General features: G+C 45.1%; 2 protein-coding genes across 4 annotated transcripts in view; both read right to left on the bottom strand.

Moving 5' to 3' along the window:
* The window catches only part of Cdk1 (cyclin dependent kinase 1), a 1,182,536-nt gene that overhangs the window by 106,270 nt on the left and 1,055,225 nt on the right, over positions 1–21,041 (bottom strand). The gene's annotated exons all lie outside the window — the stretch shown is intronic.
* Positions 1–21,041, bottom strand: part of Arid5b (AT-rich interaction domain 5B) — a 175,974-nt gene that overhangs the window by 7,431 nt on the left and 147,502 nt on the right. For all 3 annotated transcript variants that reach the window (XM_050139363.1, XM_050139372.1, XM_050139381.1), the window contains 2 exons: positions 17,057–17,154; positions 2,578–2,776 (listed from right to left, as the gene is read on the bottom strand). In XM_050139363.1, the coding sequence (XP_049995320.1) occupies positions 2,578–2,776; positions 17,057–17,154 (297 nt within the window). The remainder of the gene's footprint in view (positions 1–2,577; positions 2,777–17,056; positions 17,155–21,041) is intronic.

Below are 21,041 nucleotides of genomic sequence, written 5' to 3'. Positions count from 1 at the left end.
CAGTTCTTCAAAATTTATGTGACCGCGGCCTTAGGCTACATTGGAGCCTCGCGTGTCTGTCTATAAATCCAGTTTATGGATGGATTTGAAAATTAGGCCAACAAAAGTAAAAGGATTTGTTTCTCCGCCCCCCCCCCTCCCCAAAGATGATGCTTTCTGAACTTTCTGGGTCTGTTCAAGGACCGTGTCTCACTCTGTATTTTGTAATCTCCAAGGAGAGTGGATTTGACTAGACCCCTCCTCTCTTCACTAAGTTTAGTGCTTCAGATTGAAAGCATCAAAAACTACAGTATGGCATTAAATGCAAACCCGAAACCTGGCTCGCAGATATGCTGAATTGCTAACATAGGTAGTCCGTGGGCTTGGTTCTTACCGTGCGGATCATTTTAAAGGGGTTGAGACATCAGGACTTCCTAGAGCAGATTTAGAAGCTCCAAATGCCCAAAGCCCAGTTCAGAAAAGGCAATCTTTGGCAATAGAATGATTTCCCTGTGGAGGACAGGGAGCCCCACAGCTGTCGGAGGTTTGCTGGACTCTGGAGCAAGGCTGTTCACTCTAGTCTCGGCAATGGTCGTCACCTGAGCTAATGGGCTCCATGGCAAGACTAAGTAAGGATCCTTCTTCCCACGGCTCACAAGCTCACTGTTTCGAATTTTCCCCACTCCAGCGGAGCCATTGGAAGGTCAGCTGGCTCCATGATCCTCCAGGCATCTGCTGGTGCTTTGGCTGGAGTGGACATCTGGTGTCTAATGGAACTGACCAATCCAAAGCCCCGTGATAAATCACCAAGCCAGCAGGATCAAGGAGGAATGGAATGTAACCCTTAACTTGGAATTTCCTTGCTTTGGGCCATTTATGTTGCAAACTTGCAAATGTTTAGAAGTCTGCATCATCTAGTATTTTTCTTCCTTTTGGAGTGACTAGGACTTAAGATAATTATAAAACTTAATAAATCCAGGCCTGGCTCAGACTGGGACAGTAGGATTGTGAGTTCAAGTCCTGACTAGACTACAGCATGAGTTTAAGGCCAGCTTCAGCAACTTATGGAGACTGTCTGAACAAAAAGCTAACAGATATTCAGGATATAGCTCAATGATAGGACACTTCACTACTGTGTGCCAAACTTGAGGCTTGAGGTTCCATTTCCAGTGAAACAAAGTATTAAAATTATCGTTTTAAGGAGGAATCTACTGGGAGTTGATGTGTGTGTGTGTGTGTGTGTGTGTGTGTGTGTGTGTGTGTGTGAGAGAGAGAGAGAGAGAGAGAGAGAGAGAGAGAGAGAGAGAGAGACTGTGTTTAAAACTGGTATTTAATGAAGCTGTCTCTTACATGTTCATTATAAGCCTGGTTTTTAGAGAGTGTTTAATATCAGTACCCAAATTCCCTCAGGGCTTGAATCCTAGAACATGCTGTCTCCAAATCTAACTGCTTTAAAAAAAAAAAAAAAAAACGGGCAGCAGGATTTTTATTATTCATGTTGAAACAGAGCCCAGTTCGGCCTCCTTGGTTGGCTGGATGCTACCAGTCATGCTTTTTGCTGAAGAGCTCCTAGCGCTGGGGCTCAGAAACCACCTCTTACCATGAGCGAGAACACTGGTTTCTGTGAAATCACTTCGAAATTTCTCCGTAAACAACACAGACCCAAAGATCTCGCTGAATTGGTCTCAACCCAAGGGTTTTGAATGGAGGTCAAGAATGAGAAGCAAACATCCCTAAATTTTGGGAGAGGGGCCCAAGGAGACACTCAGGGTCTTAGCCCTCCTTCCTGATACCTGCTCCCCACCCCCACTCCCCAAGTCACACCGACTCCTTCAATAATAACGGTTGTGAAATCCCCCAAGAAGCCATGTTTACCCGGGGGAATCCTAAGTTTCAGGAGGGTTTAGTTCGGTCTCCAATTTAGTTTAGTTTGGTCTCCAGTTCTGAGTCTTTGCTTCCAATTTCCTCCAGGGTGTTCTCGTCTTTCTAGATTCTTCTAGATTCTAGTCATAGCCTATGCCTCTCTGTACCATGCACACCGCACCTAAGCTCCCAAGGGAAAGAAAGCTTTTTTTTTGGTTTTTAGAAGATTTTAATTAATTATTATTTGTGTGTGTGTGTGCGTGTGTGTAAGTACCCTCGGAAGCCAGGAGAGGGCAATGGATTCCATGGAACTGGTTACCGGCAGTTATGAGCTGCCCTCTGAGGTGGGTGCTGAGAACCCAACTTAGATCCTCTGGAAGAGCAACAGTTGCGGAGCCATCTCTTCCAGAGTCCATAAGAGAAGGGTTTGGAAAGTTATTTTTGAGAGTTTGTTTATTTTTTATGTATGTGTGTGCAGGCCAGTGACTAACATTCCAGACAGAATCAGTGCTCTCCTTTCACCGTGACTGTCCTGAGGATCAAATTTAGGCCGTCAGACTTGGCAGCAAGCGCCTTTACTCACTGAGCCTTCTTGCCAGCCCAGAGACTAGGGTTTGTGACTTCTCAGAGCAGCCATGACATATAGAGACCCAGCTGGAGATTCTGGGGTCTGGAAACTCTGGGGGCAGAGTAGGTTTCCCAAGGCTGGTATCTCTGGGAGACACAGCAACTCACCTCAGATGTATCCTGGGGCTTTGGTGTGTTCTCTTTTTCTTTCTTGTTTTTGGGCAGTTCATGTTTGATGCGCTTGGTTCCCGACACTTTTGTTCTGTTCTCGTTTTCCTGCGAATTGTTCTCCTGTTTCCGAGGTTTGATTGGCGGCAAAGGCTTATCTTCTTCTCCCTTGATAAACCTTTCATATGGTAGGATTAACCTGAAGGGAAAGCAGAAGAGATGGTATATCAGATGGCCAGTTCTCATGACAACATCACCCTGGGCTTGCTTCCTCTTCCTGTACATGATGCACTCTGTAGGGATACATTCTCAGACTCCTCAGGGATGCTGAAGCTGTTAAAGCACCAATCTCGCTCTCTCTATCCTATACTTTTCCTATGCTTGAATACCTAAAACAGTTAAATTTAAAAATTAGGCAAAGTAAGCGATTAGAAAATGTAACAATAAAATAAAACAACTGTAACAACATACTGCAATAAAAGTTACATAAATGTAACTCTTCTGAACAAGTCAAGACGGGTGTTGTTTTCTAACTATGGCTGACCATATTGCTGAAACCAAGCAAAGCAAAACCATGCATAACTAACTTGTTGAGTGACCTCATCACCATGACATGCATACTTCCAGGGGCTTACTCTACGTAATCTACTTTATTAGTACAACTTGGTTATCTGGTCACTTAAACGTGTCTCCGAAAGACTGCTACCAATGGAGGTGGCCAAGGTTGACATGGTCACCATGGCCCGTAGCACTTGGCTGATTGCCAACGACATCGGCCAATAAGGACAGTTGCTGTCCATGTACTCTTCTGTCAAATGTACACTGAGTACCCACCCTATGCCAGGCACTGCTCCAACTTCTGAAAAGACAGCCATGAACAAAACATCCAAGACCTCTGACCTCATTCAGCTTCTATTCTAAGACAGGCTAGGTACAGGTGCGAATCATTCCATATAATCCCCACCACATCTCTTCAGATTAATGCTCTTAACATCACCATGAGTTTCATGACCATCATCCTTCTCCTGAGACTAAAAAAAAGGGCCCAAGGGTCCCCACATCTGTTAGAGCTGGAGTTTGGTGTTCACCTCAAAATGTAGACCCGACGGTATACATTCGAAAGAAACTGCTATCGTGAAACCCAACCCTAGGTACAACAAACATACACCACTGAAAAATAGATATATTTTATATGTGTATAACATATACAACAATGTAAGTTTATATAAAGTATATACATATACATATACACACACACACACACATAAAATCACTCCCCACTTCTACACATTGAAGTTCAATTCAATTTGGCCATGACAGATCGTGTATCCTCTAGCCCCGAAGGCCATCAGAAGCTCTGTATTTTGGGGGACTGAGGAAGAAGGGGGTGCCAAGTTAGAAGGGGCCCCAGCGAGGAGGAAGCCAGCTAACCACGAAAGCAACAAAAATCAGAGGGCTGAAAACCCCGAGCATTTTAATTACATAACTTTTAAAAACAAAGTGCGTAAAATTGCTCTAAAAAAGAGAAGCATCAAACGGCTCTGGTTTTAATCTGTTCCCTTTGCGACACAGCTCTTGATCTGAACGGGGAAGGAGCTGATGTAATTAAAAGGCATGGATTGCATTACAATCCGAGTTTCGACTTCAGTGATTAAAGTTTCTCTAATGCATTTGGTATGATTAATGACTCACTGTGGGATTAATACAAGACTCAGCCTTAAAAATATGAACCTTAATACAGCAAACATAATTTGTTTTAAATACGACAAGTTGACTCGATGAAGAAAATGTACTTGGCTGACAGAAAACAATCTGTTCAAAATATTGGGAATCCTTTATTTTTAAACTAGGACTCCGAGGCAAGGAAAAAAAAATCCTGATTTGGAATATTTGTTGAGTATCTTAAAATTGGTTTCTGATTGTACAATTTGTCCACTAGCTCCTTAAATATTCACCACCTTCCAGGCTCCACAGTCAGACATGGGGATATTTGAGACACTGATGGTCCATTCTTTAACAGCAAAGCAAATTGTGGAAAAGACAAATGCCGGTTTCTGGTATTTTAGGACCCAAATCCGTTCACTGAGCATGCTCAGACAAGGTATGTGCAAGGAGGCATGGATAATACTTTCGAGGCCTCTGTCTGGCAGCGGGCCAGCCACGAAGATCAACACAACCCATGGGGGATAGTTATCTTCAGATCCCATTACAACCCGAGTTTAAACATGTTACAGCTGCTCAAACTGGAAACTGCTCTCTTAATGTAGACTTACTAAAATAATATATGGTTGCCAAATACCTGCTTCCCACCATAATATTACAGCGCGTGTTTATATAGGGAAAAGCATAACTACGCAGAAGAGAGAAAGAGGCAGTCTTGTTCATACTTGAATTTATACTGTCTCATCTTTAAAGTCCCTGACTTATTCCCTCCAGTTCCTCTGTTCCTTTGCGTTTTACTGCCAGGGACTTAGTCCCTTTTCCGATATTGGAAGGTAAGGGCTTTTTGAACCAGGAGCAGAACGCATTGAATATATTTTAAACTGGAAAAATATTTTAAATTGATTTTAATGAAAACACATTTTATTGTCGGGACAGATAGGTTTGTTGTGCTTTTGTTTTGTTGCCATGGGAACCAAGGAGCTCAGAAGCGGTGGTATTCCACCGGCTGCCATTTGTGATAGTTCCCTTCCCCCAGTTCCCTTGTCTGATGAAGATGGTGAGTTTCTGAAGGGCCCTCGTTCTTGAGAATGACAGCGCTGAGTGTGAGGAGGAGAAGGAAAGAAAGCAGAGAGCAAGGTGGGGGAGACACCGGGGACCCTCAGAAGACCCTTACTCCGGGTACTGACAGGCTTATGTTAACCTAGCTCTCTAGTATAAACCAAGGAAGAGCATGGTTCTATCTTACAATTTTGCAAGTTCATGAGGCTAGGCACTCTCTCTCTCTCTCTCTCTCTCTCTCTCTCTCTCTCTCTCTCTCTCTCTCTCTTTCTCTCTCATCTTTTCTCATTTTGACTTAACTTAGCAGCTGGCGAGCCTCCAGCTGTACAAAATATATTTCACTTTGCTGGTCAAAGGCCTGAAGCCAGAAGGCAGGAAATCAGGAATTAAATGTTTCTTGTATCTGGAAAGAGGCATGACTAAGGGTAAAACTGAATCCAAACACAAGCGCTGCTTGTTCAAAGCTTGCAGAAGGGTGTGTGTGTGTGTGTGTGTGTGTGTGTGTGTGTGTGAAGGTCAAACGAATGTGTTTTTTTTTTTCCACTTCTAAATCAACTTCTAAATCATTGAAAGATAATTATAGTCACTCAGAGGGATTAAAAAAAAACCTAAAATAAAACAAGAGAGGCATCAGCTAAACAGAAAGCAGTAGAAATATGAGCTCTGGAGAACAGGGCACATTCCCACACAGTGCATAAACAAACCCTGCTTCGTTCAGTGACTTCCGTTTGTGGTGACTTCCTTGAGTGTTGTGTCAGTCCTCCTGTCTCGGTGCAGCACAACTACCCCACCGGATGTGATCTTATCAACCAATTATTAGAAGTTTGCCTTTTTTTTTTTTTTTCCAGCACAAGAGGACAAAAGCTACGACAGGTTTCTGAACATTTCAATGATCAACGCACTCGTGTTATCATTAAAAAACAGGTTAGCCACTCTGAGATCAACATTGCCCAGTACAGGAAGCTGTGCAGGTTTGGAGCCTATGAAAGAATGCAGTGTAATACAGCATGCCAGTGCCTCTCAGAGGATGGTTTCTCAAATATTGGTAGGACAACCAAGATTTAATCAGCTTCGAAACTGGACGGATCAAAAGCAAACATGTATCTTCCCCCACCCCAGCACATGCAAGAAATGTATCCATTATACAGAAGAAATATTCTCGTCCTGTTACAACTCGGAGAATGTAGGCTGAGTCTCGGGTGGGTGGTAGCGGTGGGGCAGGAGAAGAAATACTCTCATTAGTTAATCCATACAGATTCCCGCCCCACATCTAGGTCAGAGATTGAAAGCTGGGGAGATAAATGGTTCTCCCTTCTTGTCCAGATTTCAGATTAGCAAAATGCTTATTTACGATGCCATTAATGGATGGGAACGAGGCAAGCCATCACGCATTTTAAAAAAAAAATAATAATAACAGCTTTCCCTAGGCATAAGATTTGGAGCAGCATGAGATTTTATTTTTCCCCAGGAATAATACAAGAATAACATTTTTTCACCTCAGAGCAGAAACAGTAGGGGAGCCTTTTGCTATCACAGAGATCCTTATTAAATTCAGTCACTGTGAAAAGACAGATTCTAACCCCCTCCTTATTCTTCTCACTTAAAAAAAAATAAGGAAGACTTAAAAATCAACCCAAGTTAAAATTAACAAATCAATGGCATGATGGCCTTGATTTATTAATGTCTGAACCACTAAATTATCATCATACAAGAAATTGTCGGCTGGAAAATACCGTGGCTTTGCTAAATCTCAAGTTGAATAATAATAGCACTCAGCACACTAGGTTTTTCGATATGCGTCATCTGATATTATAAAATATTCAATACATTTCTCTCCAGCGGAAGTCAGGGGTCAGCAAATCTATTACTGTAATGTAAGAAATCTGGCAACTCGCCAGCTCTCTCTCCCTTTCGTTATTATTTTTTTTAAACACTGAGGCAGATAATTTTATATTTACAAAGTCTGCCGTCCTCCAGGGCCTTGCCTCTCTTTCTCAACAAAAAAGCAGCAGTCTGATATTAGAGAAGCATGCGTGGGCCACGTCATTTGCACTTCATACAAAAGAAAAGACACTCATATTTATGAACACCCCCTCTCTTCCCCGTCAGAAGAGGAAAAATTATGTCGTGTCCCATCCTAATGAGTGACCACTAATGTCTCCTGAATCAATACGTATTTGTATGGATGGAGTGAAGTTTTGGGCCGAAACACTTAGCAAATGGTCCTTAAGAGGAAAAATGAGAACCCATCTATTGATAGAGAGCTCTGAAAAGGATATTGTAATCATGTCCGGAACTGATTCAATTCAGAGAATTAGGGAAGGGAGTCGGGGGGTCTTTAGGGTTGCGTTTGAATCTCAAGCCTTCCTCAGCTAGTTCACAGGCAAAATTACTGTATTAAACCGATTTTTTTTTTTTAAAGAATTCAAGTTTGAACATGTGCTATAAACTGTGGAGCAGAACAAGTTAGGGGCAGAGATAATAAAACTAGTGTGTATGGTAGGCCAAAATCAGGACTGTTACTCTTACGTTAACAGGGTTCTTTGTGGCAGCAGAAAAGAAACAAGATGTTGGTTCCGCTGGGGCTTCGGACCTGACCTGACCCCAAATGGACTCATTACATCTCTGAGTTGATTTCCAGGCTTGATAAATTCTAAGCCTTGGCCAGACATTTCCCTTCTGAGGCAGAAATTGAAAATATAGCTCTGCTGTGAAGCGTGGGAAGCAATATTTCATCAAGTATGAACGGGTGAAATTGCCTTCTCCCTTTGTGAAGATGGAGCATGCACCCTCACTAAGGTACAAATGGGTACTGAAGCTGGGACTACACACGCTGCCCACCTCTCTAGGTGCGAGCCCGCCCCTGTGAAAATGACACGGTGGTAGTTATCAGAGAACAAGACCAGAAGCCAGGCACACGTCTGTGCTCTGTGGCCCTGTGGGGCAAGGACGTTGTCTCTTCGAGGGAGACAACGTGCTGGAAGACTTCGGCACCGATGGTGCATGACTCTTGCAATTTGCTAAGCCAAGCTCCGTTTGAGAATGACCAGGTCCTGACGGATATTTTCATATTATGGTGCTAATTTTGATAAGAAAGGAAAAGAACAACATAGATCTGCTAGGTGGGACTTCCACTGGGGTGGCCATCTTCATAAAGAAAAATCTCCTTGGGAGATAGCCTATCCGATGGCACCTGCCCATGTTAAGGGAGTTAGGCTCCAACAAAGATGTCTAAGAAATCAGGGTGAGGGCTGGAGAGATGGCTCAGTGGTTAAGAGTACTGTTGTTCCGGAGGTCCTGAGTTCAATTCCCAGCAACCACACGATGGCTCACACCCAGCTATAATGAGATCTGGTGCCCAGAACACTATATACATAATAAATAAATTTAAAAAAAAAGAAATCAGGGTGAGCCTTCTCTTCTTCTCAGAGGCAACAGGTCTGTGGACTCCACATGGCCATTCAGCCAAGGGTCAACCTGTCACATCAGAAGCAGCCCCATAGCTGGAGAGAAGGGCACACTCCTTCTGTCACGTATACCACAAGAGGCTGCCAGAATGCTTCAGGAGGGGTTGAGCCCATCTATGAGGCCCGATTTGCTATAAATGGTAAGGGAGAGCCGAGAACTGCTTCTCTATGAAATCTCGCCTCCAGGACTTAGTGCCAGGGGCCGTGGTTTCCCATGGTCTCTCAGTGGGGCTCTTCTCGGCTCGGCTTCCTGATGCTGGCTCTCTACTCCTGAGGATTTCTGCGTCAGGGTGGATGTTATTTCCATGCCCAAACGAAGACCACACTGAAGAAAGCTAGAATGGGTTTCCGGAAGCAGACTCGATGCCTCTGGGATTACAATACATGCTCACGACAGGAAACAGACCAGAAAGAGCACCCAGCCCTCCATAGTGCCAGAGGGCACTACCAAAGATGGTAGCGATTATTCTTCTCAACGGGACCGCGATGGCTACCTCTGATGGGAGTGGCATGGACCCATCTCATAGGCAGAGGGACATCATTTCAAGAATAATCAATAACGTGCCATATGCATCCCACAGACGATGGCAGGCAGAGGCCTTATGGAAAAGTCCACCGAGGGCCATGGTGCGGAGTCCTGGCACACTAGAAGCCGCCACTGGCGCCAGGGCTTCTGAAACCTTCACCAGTTTCTCACAGCGGCTCATAACTTTGGCCAAACTTTGTAACAACTTGTACAAAAACACAATGTTCCAGGAGATTTTTTTCTCAGTGGCCAGGCTGAAGATATGTTTTAATGGTAAACAATTACATCCCTTTTGTCATCCGAGCCTTTTCTTCCCCTCCCGCTTTCTCTTTTGGAAACATGCTTTCTGGATTTTCAATAGTTCCTTTGTGGAGGCACCGGGCCTGTTACTCTCATAATTGAAAAGATGTTTGTGCAGTGGCATGCTTGAGAATTCAGTTCCTTAATCTTAATGATAAAGCCCCGGGGAGAGAAAATCATAAGGAGAGAAAAATCCTAAGTAGAAACCACTTGTGATTTATCAGGAAGAAAAGGGGGCTAAGGCACACAAGATCTATTCTCCAACTTAAATTCACGCTTGATGGCAATGGTCAGTAAATTTCAGACTGACCTGTAAAGTTTCCTAAGCACTGCTGTTAAGTGCATGAGGCCAGGAGGGGGATAAAGGACACAATGAGGGGACCGAAAGGAGCTGGTAAAAGGCTCAGATAAGGAAAAGGCTGTTTGGCAAGCTTTTGGGGGGAGGGAGCAGGAAAAGAACTTGCCATGGTTTCCAGCACAGACAGCAGCTTGAAGAGTGTCTGCCCGGGGCTGTTTCTACCCTCACAGCGTAAACTCCAATGTCTATTAATTAGAGCGTGAAGCTAGAGGCAAATTTAAGAATTTTTAAATAGAGATTTTTCAGATGTTGCTGCTTACGCTGAAGAAGAAGAAGAGGAGGAGGAGGAAAAAGGCTTCTACTCATTCATTCATTCGCTTTTCTTATTTTAACTTTGGGATCTGGCTAGAGCCTTGTTTTCGTCCCCCCCCCCCCCAAGTTTCTTGAACTACCCAGGTGTTGGGAAGTTACCAGAACAGTTTAGGCATGCTGAGTAATCTGAAGTGAGGCCGTTGGGGGCGAAATGACCTGGCTAGCCTGTGGGGAGAAATTCTTTCCGGATGATAAGAGGTCACCTGAGCTAGTGACGGAGGGGACACTGACCAGATCCTGGTCTGTCCAGGGAGCGAGCCTGGGGAGGGGTATACAAGGCAGGCCAAGACCAGCTATGCAGATGCAGCAGCAAGTTGTGTTTGGCTCTCTCGGGCCACTGGCTGTCAGTAAGGGCCAGCTGAACCTCTGGTACTGAGGGGACAAGGAGAGCTTGCTAAGTAGCAGTGTTACAGAGAGGGGAAGACGAAGGCGTCCACTCGCTCGGACTCCCGTGACAAGATGGCGGACAGAAGGCAACTATAAGGTCTCTCGCCATTCCGCCCTGGGTGAGGAATGGAGTAATCCACCTGTTTGATTAAATCTCTGGGCAATGAGAGGGCCAACCATCATTACGCGCCTCTGAGTCACACAATTGGGAAACCAGGCCTCAGAAATCATCATCTCATCCTCTGCCCCTGTACAGGCATCTGGAAAGGGACTGTCCTTTCAGAGATTTTTCACTCTGTCCTATCGTGTCCGTGATATAGAACTGGGTGTTCTGGGAAGCTTCAGGGGAGGTGATGTCACTTGGTCTTTGCCCTAAAAACAGTTTAGTTCCACATTTGATGGTGGGCATAAGTTCTAACCCCTACCTCTTTAAGATCCAGTTTGGATTCTAGATCCCATAGAAAGGCTCTCTTCCTTCTTTGCTGTCTCTGCCTTCTAAACTCTTGACTGTCTAAGGCTCTGCGCCTGCCCGAGTCAGACCTCTCCATAAGTGAGATTAAGCCGCTAGTCACTGCAGCTTTAACGAACCAACCACGGTCCCTGGAGGTGGCTACCCAGTGAAGGCTCAGACCCTGGGCTTCGGGAAACCCCCGCCTCCTTATCCATCTTAGCCACCAATGTACCAGCGTATCAAAGTCCTTCTTTCCTTTCTTCTAAATTATATTCAGTGGACATAAAATGACTCTTCCAAGGCGAGTTCACCAAACTTAATCAGCAGCTGCCCTGCTTCCCTAAGCGTTTTTATGGGCTGGTAACATAGTTCACAGATGTGCCACGCCATAGCAACAGTGTAGGAGGAGGGGCTTAGGGCCCTCATACCTATAACATTCTGGGATCCCGTCTGTGACTTTCTCAGCCGTGTATTTATTAGCCTGCAGGGTGTCAGAGATACATGGACTCCTGAACCAGACAGGAGCAAGGTGAGAACTCACCCTGACTCTCTTACCCTTGGTTTTATGCCCAGTTATAATTAGCTAAGTTTCTCTTTCTTTCTTTCCTTCCTTCCTTCCTTCCTTCTTTCTTTCTTTTTTTCAGAACCTGAAAGATTTGGGGTATGATTTTAAGCACAGTGCTTGTCCTACTCTGAGCACAAAGCCTGCCCCCCTCTTCCTCCCCATCACCCTCCAACAAGCTAGGCAGAGCCTCTGGGCTGTCTGTCACTCAGCTTCTGCCCCCTGCATCTGGGCGGGGTGTGGCTCCTCCTCAGCCACTCTCCACGGTAAGCAGTTTGAGCCAGGAGGAGTGACAGTCCTGACCAAGGAACCCTTCCGGGAAAGCAGAAGGTTAGAATTTGAAGTTGGGCATTATGCATGCAAGAAGATGAAGTATAATGGCTCGCTTCCCTCACAAGCAAATACATTTGCTTATGATTTTGATTTTCTAAATACTCGGAAAAGCACATCACAAAGAACTTTAGCCTTGATGCTTCCTTTCAAAAACCCTAATAATAACAACTTCATGTTTTCCACACAAACAAACCACGTAATTTATTCGAGAAAATTAAAACCAGTAACCTAGTATTTTGTGTAAAGATCCCCCCTCCTTCTTGTGCTTCAAAAACATTAAAAAAAAAAAAAGAAAATTTGCATATGAAAACAAAGCCTTTAAAATGAATTGCTATTCCAGAAACATCAAGCTATGGTCCACAGCCATTTTTGGTTTTGTTCCTTAACTGATAAAAATAGGGCAATTCAGGGCATCTTCAGGGTTGGACAAAAAAGAAAATGTGGTCCTCAGAAGAGCCGTTTGCCCAGGAGAACACAGGCGTTTCCTTGGCGTCATCTTCTACAGTAACTTAATCTATAAATCTCAGCAAGAAATGTTGAAAGCAGCCACATTTCATAAGCTTTGCTGAGTCTGAGACATCTACATAGCAACAGCCTCACGATGGGAAAACACGCAGGCTTTTTATATTGGTAATCATCTGTAACACGAGCAATTAAGTACAGTACTAATGGACTATGGCCAGGAGCCTGGTACTAATATTAAAAACTGACAGAGATGAATAGGTCTAGAAGCAAAACCAGGCTGACAAAGACATTTTTATGAAGTGCTTGGACCTATTTGATTCAAACCAATCAGAGACAAGTTTGGACGAGTAGGGCCCTCAGCGACAGCAGGGCCTTCACAGCCATTGTACAGTCTCCGCCTGTGCCTTAAATAAAAACACCCATTGATTCATTTCCACAGCCCGCACTTTTATTATTGTGCTCATTAATAAACCCAAAGTGCCCAACTAATAATATACAAGTAACATTTAATGAGGAACTGGTGAGGGTTTTTTTTTTCCTTGTAGTAAAACAAAAACATTTACTGGAATCACAAACCACACTGCATAAAAAATACATCAGTAGATAATGTGATGTAGATCACTTGTTCCTCTATCATCTTCTAGAAGAGTGAAGTGGGGGGGGGAGGGGAGTGGGGAAACCACAACTCTCCATGTTAGAAGGCAAAGAGTAAGAAACCATGGGAAAGTGGCTGCGGAGATGGCTCGGCAAACGTGGGGGCCAGAGTTTGAAATCCAGTGCTCACGTAAAACCCAGGGGTAGCAGAGCACTGATGACCCTAACACTGTGGGTCAGCGACAGTCAGATTGTTGGAACTGACTGGCTAGCCAGCTGAGCCAGAGGGATGAAAAGATCCTGTCTCTAAGAATAAGGTAGGGGCCAGTGTGATGGCTCGGCAGGTAAAGGCACGACTTGCCATCAACCCCGATGACCTCGGTTACACTCGCGCGCGCGCGCACACACACACACACACACACACACAGAGTGATCTATATAGACAGACAGATGAGAGAGAGAGAGAGAGAGAGAGAGAGAGAGAGAGAGAGAGAGAGAGGTGAGAAGAAATGACAGAAGTAGAAGTAGAAAGGGTTCCAGTGGTTTTGACTCAACTCTGAAAGGCTGTAGAAATCCACCACAATGTTCTGACCTCTCTCAACTTCCCAGGCTTTCTTCAAAATGGTGGCTCGTCACCAAAGCAGCCAGCCGTTTTCTCTATGGCCAGACATCCAGTGACTAACAAAAATGAATGAACATGACCGTATAGCTTTAGCAAGAGGCCAGCCTCTTCTTCGGTCAAAGCCCCTGAACTAATCTTAGTGTCCTCTGTCCTTCTCTGGGGAGCCAGTTAAAGAGCAGACATTCAAAGCAGTACGTCCCAGCCTCTTTTTAATTAAAATAATTTATTAATTACTAATTGTTCATGACAATTTTTGTATTTGATCGCAAGTCTACAGCAGTCTAGATAGCAAAAGGTTATTACTGAAGAAAGCCACGTGCTTGCAATCAGTGCAGACCAGGAACATGCTACCCTAGGCTGCAGGCTCTGCACCCTCCTGCAGGTGTGGCCAGACACAGCTCAGAACTTCCTGTGGTAGACTCCCCTGTGCCACTGGACTCTGACTTCCAACTCCAATTCCCCCTCCAGTGCTATCTTCCAGATGGGATCCTGGGAACGAGAGTAAGGCAGAAAAGACCTCTCTCCTTGTTTTCCTAGAGGCTGTTGTCACCCATAACCCTTTATTCTAGACTCTCTTTTCTCTCAACAGTACCAGAAGCCCTTGGACATAGTCAGGCTTGAGGTTCCCAGAGCTGCTCCCTGAGATCAAAGAGTAACAGGGCTGTTTGGGTGGCTCCCCCTATCTCCACCTCTTCCAGGCACACTACTGAAACTTGTGGGTGGAGCCATCATGACCTCGCTCTACTCCCATCCCAGGGAACTTGAAACCATCCCCTACAATGAATTCTCCGAAATTCATCAATGAAAACTCAGCGTGACTTTCAGTCTCCTCCCGACAACCCTCCCTTAAACACTGACCCGAGACGTTCTAGAACGGGAAGACTAGGTAATCCGGTGGGAGACCAGACCTTTACAGAATGTCTACACTGCTCCTACGAATTCAGAATGAAAAGAAGTTTAAAACACCCTTTCACAATAGGCTGTAGCAGCGAGGCCTTCCCAAGCTGCCAGCTGACATCGTCTGGAAGTCTTCTACTCTTAGAAATGGCAGATCAATAAAGGCAGTACATTGCCTTCGGAGTTACATTCAACTCTGTGGCTACTCTTGCAAAGCCTCTTGAGTTCAGGCGCGCGTGCGCGCGCGCACACACACAGACACACACACGTTGGAGACCTAGCTTAGCATATAAGAGCACCAGTTGCTCTTCCAGAGGACCTGGGTTCAGTTCCCAGCACCCATATGGTAACTTTTATTACTGTCTATAATGCTAGTTCCAGGGGATCCAACTCCATCTTCTGGTCTCTGCAGGCTCCTTTACACAAATAAGAGGCAAAATTCTCATGCACATCATTGAAGAAAAATGAAACACACACACACAATTTAATACTTCTCTCCCTCCCAATTCTTATCTACTTCTGACCGTGTGATGCCTTGTAAAATTCACTTAATTATGGGGCTCAGTTTTCAAGAAGGTGAGCAGGCTGCAGCTCTGTGGCTCCTTTGGGCAATTTTATTTGTCACTGGGTCCTTTTAAGATTAATGGTTCAGGCGCTGGAACTTTTGAAGCAGAGAAAAGTGTATTTTTATGTTTCTAAAGGCTGTGATTTGATTAGAGGCTCCTAAACCAAAGATAAGTAGGTTATAGGAGCCTCCAGGACTGTGGGCAGAGCCCTTGCCTGGGGAGGCATTGTATTGGGGATCAGCTGTCCAGTACAGTGGGTAACAAGAATGTGTGGGCTTTGGTGTTAAGAACTGAGAGAAATCACAGTCCCATTTATATATATAAACAAAAAAACAGTGCTACCAAGAGTGGTAATTTGAACATCTATTATTGATGTTTAAGAATTCTTCTGGATTCCAACAGGGCCAAGGCAGTCTCTTGGGAATACTCTGGGGGAAATTTTCATGAGGTACTAAACCCAACTCAATTTACTCCTATTATTCTGAAACAAGCATTCTAGCGTTTGTGAGCTGGCCACTTAGTTAAATGAGATACAGATAATCCCAGGCCTGAACGTCAAGGAAACGCGTGTGGAGAGTCACAAAGGATGCTCTGTACCACCCACATGGGCGTCATGGACTTTGGGTAAAGACAGCTGGACTGGGAGAAGAGTCATCAGCAAATTGAATATTATTAGCACTTTAACTTTTGGCCAGAATTTTAATTGCCCTGTTTAGCCAACTCGGTGTAGCTTGACTTCAGTGTATGCAATAGATATGATTAAAACACATGCGAAATCTTCATCTGGCCTCTACATCGCATGTATGGGTGTGTATGGGTACATAAAGACGCCCACATGCACACACACCTGTACGCCCACACGCACGCACACATATGCACGCACTCTCACACACACACTCTCTCTCTTCTCTAGTTGAACTCTCCAGTTCTGGATTTGAAGCCAGGGAGCTTTCTTGGGCAAGATATACCTTTCCTTACTTATGTCCTTTCGTCAGGGTATTTTATGACAGCCATGGGGAAGGAAGGAAAGGACAACAGACCAATAGAGGAAGAATTCCTAGTTGTCCTCTGGCTTTCACCAATGATACGCACGTGTGCACATTTCTTCACGCAGATGGAAGTGTACACACATTACCGAGCCCCTCCCCACCTACAGGGCAGTACCAGCTGTAAGGAAGCTGGTACAACCTGAACATATAATATGGGCTTGAAGCATAGCGCAAACGCCGTTTATGAATTTGCAGCCAGTAGGCACAGTGTCTTTATCACACAGCATCCATGGGGGAGTAGGACAGGACAGGACAGACGGACAGGACAAACGGGACACGACTCCTACCCACAAAGCCTTCTACAAAGGCTCTGCAAATCTTTCTTGGTTACATCATTGGTACTTTTCTGAAACAGGTAGAGATTATTAGAGAACCAAGCCATGCAGACTTCAGCTCGGAATTGCCTTGATTGAAAGAAAGCGTATCTATAAGTGAAAAAAAATCTCACAACAAGGTAAACACACAGACATTCTCTCCGGCGGTGCCGTGGTTGCCGAGGAATGCTTGCTTCTCAGGGCTCCGTCATGGCAACATTTCCCATCTTTGTTTTCCAGAAGGCAAAAGATCTCATGGTAAATGAGACTCCTGAGAACACCCCAGCAATCCACACTCGTTGAGGGGGGGGGGGGGAAGGGCATTGCCAGACAGGTGGCCACGGGACAAACCCTAAGTAAAGGCACTTCTAATTTTAGTCTGGGTAACCAGAGAACATGCTATGGAAAGGAGCCCGCCAGGGCGGGGGAGGGGAAGGGATTTTCTGCCTTCCCAAACGTCTTTTGAGATTTCCCCTATCTTGTCTTTGTCCAGCATCGTCTTCTAATGAACACGGTCTCATTAAGCGAGGATGTTCGCGGGAGAGGGCCTCTTACCTTTCGTAGTGTCTGCGAGTGCAGGTGGCCGCGCTGGTGCTCCCCGGGTTCCCACCCAACTCGTCATAAATATGTTTCCATTGGCGGCGGGCTGTTATCTGGAAAGACGGCAACAAGAGATTCAATCTAGCACCAGGCTCATATATAGGCAACGTTCAGAAGAGAACAGACTGCTCTGGACAGCCATAAACAGAGGCTCCAGTGAGCTTAGGGGATGAGGGGTAAGGGGGGAGAGACAATGGCTTTCAAACAAGATCTCTCATTTAGCAATTTTTTAAAAAGGGGGGGGGCTTCCGACTTTTGGTGCTGTTTGCTTTGCTTTGCTAACTTCATCTAAGGCACACCCCCCACCCCCCAGCTATTCATACAGCTGTTTGCCTTCAAGGTCCCAAACACACACCCTATCCCTTTATGCTATGTGATACGATACAAAATAAAGTCCCAGTTCAGCTGAACCGTATGCTAGTTCAGTGGCTTAAATGGGTCGCCGTTGCTGCCACTGCCTGAAGCTAGTGGAGGCGGAGGGCCAGCCACACTACTTAAAGAAAATATATTTTCGCCAAACATGTTTATGCATCTTCCGATTCTTTGAACCATACAGTGTGCTTCCTGCTTTAAAAAAAACACTAATAAAATGACCATATAGATTAATGAAAGTGATCAAATTGGTAGAAGAATTTATAATCATCTCCGCTTCCTCCCATCACTCAAGCGAATCCTATCGAATCTGTTTTTATTCACACTGAGCTGGAAAATGGGATATTAACCGAATCCCGCGGAAGGGAACATATTCCAGAGGTGAAATGCTCACTGTGTACGCGATCGAGTTGAGTGAGTAGAAACAGAACAAGCAATAGCCTGCTCTCTACAGCATGGTCTTTCTTTAAGTTTTATTCTTAAATTTTACAGTTGTCCATAGATAAAGGTATTGCGAAACAATTTTGGAGACGGGGGAAGGACTCACACAGCTTGCTCACCACACCTACCCTGCCTAGTGTTCCTCTGAAAATAGGACCGGACAAGTTCTGAAGTCCGTGTGGACATTGCTAAACAGGGTTCAGGAAAGACACCTTACTGGGTATGTGGGGGACAGGGTGTTGGGGAGGTGCCACTGTGGTTTAATACAAACAGGGCAGAAGGCTTCTTTTCAGAAATACCACTGTCAACGGAGGTCACAGGGAGGAACTCTTCAGTCTACGATACATGCTGCGTTACTAATCCTAACTGAGGAAGAGGGGGTAATAGTAAAATGGCGCCTTTGCCATGTTTAATAAAAGAAATCCTCCTTTTTCTTTAAACCCCGCTATAGGCCAAGTAAGGCCCCCAGACAACGTGAAGTCTTACACTGCTCAATCTCTCAGGAAGTCATCTTAATCATCTGACTTCAATATACAGGGCCACCAACTACACAGCAGCAGGGACAACGATGTAAAACCCTTCTGTGTGTAGCTCGGTTCACAGTCAAATTCCTCTCCCGACACTGCAAACACAGTATTATTATATGTCTAATCACAATCTCCATCCAGTGTGGAAACGATACAATCTTGAGCTGATCTATTCTGAGGCTGTCAATCCCCACCCACCCCTACCCCCAAAGGGCAAAATTCCTCTCCTCAAAAGCGCCTGGTACCGGGGCCCTCATTTGGATGACGAGAGGGCACAGGACACAGGACCACAGCAACGACCTTCCCGTGTCCCTGTCATCACACCAGCGGCAGTTCCCACTCTGGTCACCTGCACCAACTGCCTCTTACATTTTATAGTCAACAATTTGCACCTCTACTGAACCCTTGCGATGCCTTAGGAGACAGGCTTTGGGATCTCAATCATAGGGAAAGGGACTGAGATTCAAGATGGAGGCGCCACTTGTCTAGAGACCCGCGGCACAAGGAGGAGTAAACCCAGATCCATACAGTCGCCTTCTGGTGTTAAGAGTCAATGTCTTTGTACTGTTATCAAAGCTACTGCCTGTCAGGATGATCTGAGAGACAACCCATGCTGGGGATGAAGGATGTTCCTGGGTCCTCAGCCTTTGGGTTTGGGGCAGCAACAATCTAAAGGTGTTACAAACAGTTCTTTCTGATTTTCTCTCGCATACTAAAGTTAAATGGTTCCATCTGGGTTGACCCTTTGTCTCTCTAGGTAGAATGGAGGGGCTATGTTGCTGTTCTCACTGCTGAGTCATTTGGGGAGGGGGCTGTTATTTCCCAAGGAACTCATTTAAGATGCTGGGGATTCAGGACGTGGCCATCTACCTACACCATATCCTATTTTAGGACAGCACTGGGTAGAAAGAGTGATGGAGGCAGAACGGGGGAAGAGGGTAGAAGGCAGAGAAGATCCAGGGGTGGATAAGGCATTGAAGCGTTCTAACTTAATGGGTAGCATGAGTCCAGACACCACAAAGGATAGTCAGGAGGAGACTACACCCCAGTGCAAGAAGCAATCTGGATACACACGACAACCTCACGCGGGGGACGGCTGAGAACCACTTCTTTCTCTAGTGTAGGTACAGTGGTACAGCTGTAAGAACTCGGAAAAGGACACCACCACACCCGTTCAATTCAGCAGGCATTCATGGCTTTCACATGTGGGTTTCCAAGGTGATCTCTGGAGCCCAGGTGCTATTTTGGAGGTATATAAAAAAGAGTTCTCCGTGTGGTCATTTGTCTGAGAAAACAGGGCTAATGAGTGCAAGAAAACTGATCCCTTCCTCAGCTGTATTGATAAAACTCCTGTTGTTTCAAAAATGTTTGGGGAGGGATTATAGAGACATAGCTCAGCCAGTAAAATACTTGTTCATAAGCATGAGGACCCAAGTTTCTTCTCTAGAACGTTCACGGACAAAGCCATGGGTGGGGTATTTCATGCCTGTAACTCCGTGACTGGCAAGGTGGAGATGGGTGGATCTGGGGGTTGGGAAGTTCACTGGCCAGCCAGTCTAACCTACTTGGTAATACCAAGGCCAATGAGAGACAATGTCTCAAAAACAAAACAACAGCCACAAGACTCCCCCACTCACTCCCCTCCCGCAAAAAAATAAAATAAAAAAACAGTGACAGCCTATGATCTGGACACGATGTGACCATTGCATTCACCCAAGAATGAATTCATACAACAGCTCTGGTTCCTGCACAAGGCCCACAGGACGAAGCCAACACGCTCAATCGGCATTCCAGCAGGCATTTATCGGACACAGCGAGTAACAAAACAAAAGCCACTACCAACAAAACAAAGAAATCAAAAAACAAAATAAAACACACCCACACAAAGACATGAAGTAGGAGGAGAGACATGATGGGATGCACCCGCAGAAAGTGGAAGTGGGGAGCTGGGAGTGGATCCACCAAGAATATTATTCATATGCCTTAGATTGTGAAACAGTAAATCAAAGATATTCTCATTGTAAAAAGGTAGAGGGCATCTGAGGAAATACAGCTAAGGTGTTTTACATACACACACACACACACACACACACAGGAATGTACTTACACAATTACACACATATATACATACACACACAGACACAGAGAAAAGTACAATTACACATGCAAACACTTGTAGTTCCACAATTACACATACACACACACACACACAGAGAAATGTACTCACAAATCACACACAGACAAACACACATGTACTCACACAATTACACACCCACCCACAACCACATCCCTACCCCCCACACACACACCAGTTTTGGGACAGTCACTTTTTAAAGCACAAGTCCTGTAGCCTTTCATTTCTCTACCTTTTTGGTCACAGGGATGACATCATGCTGGCACTTGGGACTCTAGTGAAGATGACAGAATCAGAGCTTTTTTTGGATGTGAGTTTTCCCAGGGGACTAAGCCTGGGAAGTCAGCACAAAGTCAAGGAATGCATGGGCTTGCACCTAGCCTTGCTCAGGCTGCCTGAGAAGCAGAGTTTTGTGTGGACACCTTGAGGGCGGGCTGAAATCAAGAAGGATGACTTTTTTATTCCT

Source organism: Alexandromys fortis, unplaced genomic scaffold (assembly GCF_014885135.2).
Source record: "Alexandromys fortis isolate MF-2015 unplaced genomic scaffold, M_Fortis_MF-2015_v1.1 scaffold_9, whole genome shotgun sequence".
In the NCBI taxonomy this organism is placed as follows: Eukaryota; Metazoa; Chordata; class Mammalia; order Rodentia; family Cricetidae; genus Alexandromys; species Alexandromys fortis.
This window is presented reverse-complemented; position numbering and strand designations above follow the sequence as displayed.